Raw genomic sequence first — 6,480 nt, 5'->3', positions numbered from 1 at the left:
GAAGATCCTAGGCACAAAACATTCACTATATGAAATCAAAATGCTCAACAATCTTATGTTTGGAGACAAACATTAAGTTCATGCTTGTAAACAATTATACCTATAAAGTCCAATATAATGAAGAATTAAAAAAGGAAAAAAAAAAGCATGACATAAAAATCAAAAGGCAACAATATCACATCATTGCACCTTCCTATCTTTCATTTCTCAGAAATACTTCTAAAACTCCATCAGGACCAACGCCAGCATGTATCTCAACTCTTCTGAAGATATCCCGCAACCACATTTACACCCCCAATCAAACTGGAAAAAACAACAACTAATTATTGTAAAATTGAAATCAAAACCAAAATCAACAAGCAAAATCTTTAAATGTAATTCTAAATTATTTGGACCCCTTTGTTAGTTTTGTATGACTAACTGATCCATATAATGTACCAATATGTAATATATATATATAACTCACTATCTGCACCAGCTTCACTCAACTGTTGACTTATGATGAGATCAGAACTAGAAAATAGAGAGAGAGAGAGAGAAAAATCCCTCAAAGTAGCAATCCCTGCATGACACAGCAACCATTGTGCAGTCATATCCAGGAAATTGCTTTGCAGACCAAACACCATATGTTGGAACTCAAGCAGAATGGAAAGGAAAATATTTGTACATCTACATTGCAACTCTGTTGCAGTCTTGATACGAACATATCTACCAGGGAAAATAAGCTGGCAAGCATTCATCTCTCTGCCAAAAGATAGATATATTAGTGTATGAGGATACATGGGAAGCAGCGCATAGAGAAACTATTTGATAGAGAAGCAACACCAGACAAGATAAACCTCTTTAGTTACTGATAGCAATGCAGATGCACTTTAATTGTCAGTTGCATAGAATCGCTAAAGTTGGTAAAATTAATGTTTATTTTTTATAAAAGAACAGTAAAGGTTTTCCTTTTCTTTATTCTTATTTCAACGAAGTGTTTAAAATTAAAATACATTAGAAATAGTCTTACACCTAATCTGTCACCTGTATTGTATAACACATTCCTGTATCTCATTTTGTAAGTTATACCCTTAGTTCAGTAGGTCCAGACAGAAAACGCATTACAATTTGAGGAAAGAACAAAAATGAGCGATCAATTCAAGAATGTTCATGGTCATTACCTACTATAATTTGGACATAAGGCCATTGTTGATCTCTTCATCTATAGAAAGCATCACCAGAATAGACAAATGTATGATGGAAGAATAACATGTGGATTGTAATAGAGAGCAAAGATCGATTTGATTAATACTTCATCATACACTTTTGCCTTCCAGAACACACACAGTAATAAATCCACTTGCACTGTCTGACTGATTGTTTTCTTTCCATTGTACAAGAACAGCATAGTAATTTGCTAAATGATTGCAATGGAGTATAACATGAATACTATACCTCTTTGATCAAATCTACATCAAGGTGTATTACTAACCGATTTAGAATTTTAGTGATCCACAGGAGGATGCAGTAAATTGTACCTTTTCCTTTTCTAACCTATCAATAAGTTAGAAAATTCATCCATTGACAAAGGCAACTTAGGGAATTTAGTGATTGATATGATAGTATCTTTTACCAGAAGACCTATTTCAACTTCATAAAGTTAGCTTCCCTAATTTATTGAATGTAGTGTTTTCTATTGGCCCTGAATTAATGGTGTGCCAATCAATGCCATCCTCTTCCTCATCATCATTTAATTTTCATTTTTCAAAGGTATGAATTGATTGAATTACATAAACCAAGGTAAAATGATTCCATGAAAAAAGAATATATTTAGGACTTTGAAGTGGCAAAAGCTAATTCAGACATGTAAATTTTCAACTAGTGCTCCAACAGAAAAGCAAAACTTCAATAGATTGCCATTTCTTAAAAGCACGAACATAGATAAGATCACTTTGATGAAGTTTGGATTTCTCCTAAATAAAATTTAGTTAATAGCATCAATTCATTAATTGAAGGCTAAAGCATGTTTTCAAGTGTTGATTAGTATCAGTTGACATTGCCAAAAAGTACCATTCCAGTCACTGACAATATCAATACTTTGATGGCAGCAGTAAATTTCACTGTGTTATCATGGTAACTTTGATCAAGAATAGGCTTATCTTGGTCGGTACTCCAGAATCAACTAAGATAAGAAGATTCTCTACTCATAGCTTGTCATTTGATTTTGTTTGTTGACAATAAGGACACTATAAAAAGCGGGGAGGCAAAGAGAAGTGCCAACCATAACAAAGTTGAAGAATCTGAAATGTATTCATATCCTATATTTGCGTTAGTCATGTATCCTATTGGTATGTGGAGAAATCAATTCTTATATTAGATGTCTTGAAAGCAATATTTAATTTGGTTTTAAAATTGCCTTGATTTGAATGGGTTCTATAAGAACCATTGTTCTCATTCAATGCAACATGTAAGAATACCTTAAAACTTAGGTTGAGATGAAAGTTATGGCTTCTTGAAAATATTTGATTTTGTGAAATGGAATCAGTTGAGAACTTGGTCTTTCCACCATCAACAAGGTCAATTCTCTCATGTAAAAAATGTCATTCTCAATGTAAAATGAGAAAATTACAAAGTTACATCATGGATTCTTAATGGAACGTCGACACTAGAAGTAGGTAAGTTGACCATAAAACTGAGGCAATCAAATGCCCTTATTGTATTGATAGTTAGTTTATCTCAGTAGCTCACACATTGTTGGTAACATACATTATCCAACTGAATTATCATCTTCCTGTCCTTCTTGAGAAGGCCACTCCGAAACCTTAATAGATAATATGTGGTTTCATATAGAAGAGTGTATTAGTGTTTCTATTCAATAAACTTCCATCTGTGTTGAAGCTGGCAAACTTTTAAAGCATGCAGCAAGCAATTCATTTCACCTATGTGGGGTAAACTATAAGAATCTTATCCCTCTAACTTATCCACTTATATTATTTAACATTTTTAAAAAATTCCAAACTATTTTATGCAGAAAAAAAAAAAGAAAATGCAAAAAGCATTTCATCTTGTCTCTTGAGGTAAACAAATATTGTGAAGCTTTTTTCCCAACTCCTATACATTAATTCTCTAATTTCATGCTAGGAAGATTTATTTTTCAAGAGCATGGAAGCATTCTGAAACTTGGCTTACATAATCACTTGCCAAAACAATTAAAAGATACTTAGATATCACCAATGGCATAGGTTGAGATGATAAAAATCTTTAGTATAAAATCTAAAGCTAAAACAAAGACAGCAATATATATACTTAATGAATATGTTTCAAATAAGAAGTATACCAGCATGTATCTAGTACCAGCTATTTACTAGATCTAAAAAGAAATCATATACTTCTTTCACATAACAATAGATTCTATAGTCAAAAGAGTTAGAATCTATTAAAGTGGAAGGTGTACATGATAGAGAGAGATAAAATTGATTTAATTAACCTAAAATTTACTAGTAATATTGCTTGCATATAACTCAATGGAAGAATAAGATTAAGTAGCCGACCTAAATCGTTAGGATAATGCCACATGATGTTGGTGATGCTTCTCTTACATAACAAGGAAAGCAAATTTAATTACCCAAAAGTTAGAAGGGTGAGATACCTCAATCTGTTTGTCTATTGTTAACATCATAACCACCTATATAATCTACAAATTCTTTGCCTGAATCAGCATCCGAATTGCCAAGCCTATAACTGAATGAACCAGTATCATCGACATCTGACAATGAAGGTCGCCAAGTAGGGTCCCCATAAACCAAATTTCCACCATATAAATCTTCAAAGCTTACTTCATATCCAGAGTTCAAAGAGGTAAGATTAGTGTTGGCCACCGGAGGAGAGACTCTTCTTTCAAAACTGTTGCCACCCAATGCAATATTATCAGTACCAATATAACTCACATTGCTACTGCCATAGCCTGAGCGGCTCCCCCCAAATTGCAATGAGTTAGGAACAGAACCACCCCAGTTCAAGCTACTGTTGCTAAAGCTACCAAGGCCCCCACTCCCAGAGGTCATGGAGGCACTTGCAGTTGAAGAATTTACAGAATAGTTGAGGCCTGTGTTTCCCAATAAAGTTTGAGCCATTGAACTACGAAATGTGCTAGTATTTCGGTTCAAACCACTATATGGAATGGGACTGTCATACCTACTTGAATTCCCACCACCGTAAAAGGAGTTCAAAGCCACCCGTCCATAATTAAGAATGTTACCTACATCTGTATTCCCTACAATTCCTGAGTTCAAAGTTCGATTGTAATCGAGTCCCATTCCAAAACCAGGACCAAGTGAAGGGAGCCCATTCCTCCCAGTGGATAGTGCTCCCAATCTGCTATCCATCCTCATACCATAGTCACTTATTGAGCTTGGATTATACCCCTGTGCATGCCCACTAAGAAAATTATTTCCTCGATTCACACCGTAGTTAAATCCAACAGTCTGCAATCGTGTGCTGGGTCCGGGCGAAAGCTCTTTAGGCACAGCCCTCTTGACCTCTACCTTCTTACCATTCAGATCATGGAAAGTGTTGAACAATACCTTATCCACAGCTTCCTCAGTATCATAGGTGATGAAGCCAAATCCCCTAGGCCGCTGTGTATTGTGATCGTACATCACCACAACATCTGTGATCGTCCCAAATTGATCAAAATACTTCTTAAAGTCATTTTCTGTTATGGTAGATGGCAAGCCCCCCACAAATATCTTCTTTGTGCGACCAGGGCTAAGAGAACCATGGATGCTGTTGCTGCTTCTATTAAGAACTTGTTGGTCGTCCCTAGGAACAGCTTTCTTGACATCCACCTAAGGGATTAACCAAGAACCGCCGCTTGAGCTGAAGGGACTATGACAATAATGTAAAATCGCATTAAATCAGTGGAAAAGAATCTTCTTACCACTCGACCATCAATTGTGTGTTTTTCCATCACGACTCTTTCGGCAACGGCAGGGTCAGTGAACACGACGAAACCGAAGCCGCGGGCACGGCCCGTGTTCCGATCCTTCATGATGACGGCCTCCACCACCTCCCCGAACTGGCCGAAGTGCTCCCGGAGACCATCCTCATTGGTGTCCCACGAGATTCCGCCGATGAAGAGCTTCCCCTGATCCATGCCCATCCGCTTTCCTGCAAATTAAGCACCACTCGGACCGTCGTCGTCATCATCGACATCACCCTCGAATCAAAATCCGGAATTTAATCAGGAATTCAAACCGGAAAACATCAATGAGGATCAGATCCAATCTCGAGCTACCAATCAAGAAACAAAACTAAAACTTGGTCAACAAGTCATGACCACGTCAATCGATCGGCGAGGAACCATTGCCCTGCCGTCCACTACAGATCCGGCAAGAAAGCCACGACGAAAAGGCGCGAAATAATACGAAACCGATAGCAATCGGATCGCGGGAAATCCCCTTGCATTAGAATCAATGAATCGGGGGAGTTGCAGCCAGAATGAGAGAGGAAGCGGCTTACCAATCCGAGACGGAGGGTATCAGATGCGGAAGCGATGCGGAGATCGGTCTGGACGACGTTAGATTTAGAAGAAGAGGAAGAGAAGGTCGAACGAGAAGGGTTCCTCTCCAGCTCTCTGCTCTCTGCTCTGTCTCTCTCTCGCTTTTCCTTTTCTCTTCCTTTTTCTTCTTCTTCTTCCTCGCGTCTATCAAGTAAACTCATGCGATTTCCGTAACTATTTACGCTTCACGTCTTCTCCTTTCATCTTTTATCTTTCATCTTTTTACTCAAATAAAATAAAAAGGCAGAAATTAAAAGGGAGACCGAGACGCTGCTTGTTTTTTTATTTATCATTAAAATAATACTCATAGTATTTTAACTATTTTTTATTCTTAAAAATTATTTATTATTATAATATGAACGCATTATATTATATTAACTACGGAATCATAGTTGACCCAAGCTCGACAAATTTCATTTTAAGCTCAATGTTTACAGGAAGCTCCACCCGATCCGACCATAAACCTTACCCATGTCAAACTTCAATGTAGTATACCATATCTTAGCCTTGCAATAGTTCTTTATCTAGTACATACATTCAAAGCCAATAATCATATTATCCATAACAACGTCAGGAATGTTTATTGTGGCATCTATGAATGAGCAATTGATCAATTTGAAAAGTTGGCAATTACTTTTAACCCTAGTTTCTCATAGGATGCTATAACTGCTGTAAAAGAAGCACTCTCGATGGAAGTATTTAGGAGACATGACATATATTTGGGTCTGCCAGCCTTTTCCCTCAGACATTGTTGTCAAACAAATTTGGAGGATAATACAATCTCCATAGTCATTGGTGGCTCGGGTTTTAAAGGGGTGGTACTTTAAACATTCAGATGTTATGGTAACAAATATTGGATCACATCCCTCGTATGTTCGGAGATCCTTACTTTGGGCTCGGGTGCTTATTCAGAAAGGTTTTGTGTTGACGTGTGGGGA

At 37.0% G+C, this 6,480-nt stretch overlaps 1 protein-coding gene across 4 annotated transcripts; it reads right to left on the bottom strand.

Annotated features, from left to right (window-relative positions):
* Positions 1–5,739, bottom strand: LOC122023983 (heterogeneous nuclear ribonucleoprotein 1-like). Of its 4 annotated transcripts, none has more exons than XR_006123272.1 (5): positions 5,503–5,739; positions 4,922–5,151; positions 3,632–4,829; positions 467–744; positions 1–303 (listed from the first exon to the last, which is right to left on the bottom strand). XR_006123272.1 is itself a non-coding variant. In XM_042582455.1 (4 exons), the coding sequence occupies exons 2-3, from the start codon at positions 5,141–5,143 to the stop codon at positions 3,633–3,635; spliced, it is 1,419 nt and encodes a 472-aa protein (XP_042438389.1). In that variant the 5' UTR covers positions 5,144–5,200; positions 5,503–5,739; the 3' UTR covers positions 1–744; position 3,632. The 4 variants fall into 4 exon arrangements, 2 of the variants coding, with proteins under 2 accessions (XP_042438389.1, XP_042438388.1); XR_006123273.1 differs by having other exon boundaries at positions 490–744; XM_042582455.1 differs by having other exon boundaries at positions 1–744; positions 4,922–5,200.
* Between the last annotated feature and the right edge of the window lie 741 nt (positions 5,740–6,480).

Source organism: Zingiber officinale, chromosome 9B (assembly GCF_018446385.1).
Source record: "Zingiber officinale cultivar Zhangliang chromosome 9B, Zo_v1.1, whole genome shotgun sequence".
In the NCBI taxonomy this organism is placed as follows: Eukaryota; Viridiplantae; Streptophyta; class Magnoliopsida; order Zingiberales; family Zingiberaceae; genus Zingiber; species Zingiber officinale.
This window is presented reverse-complemented; position numbering and strand designations above follow the sequence as displayed.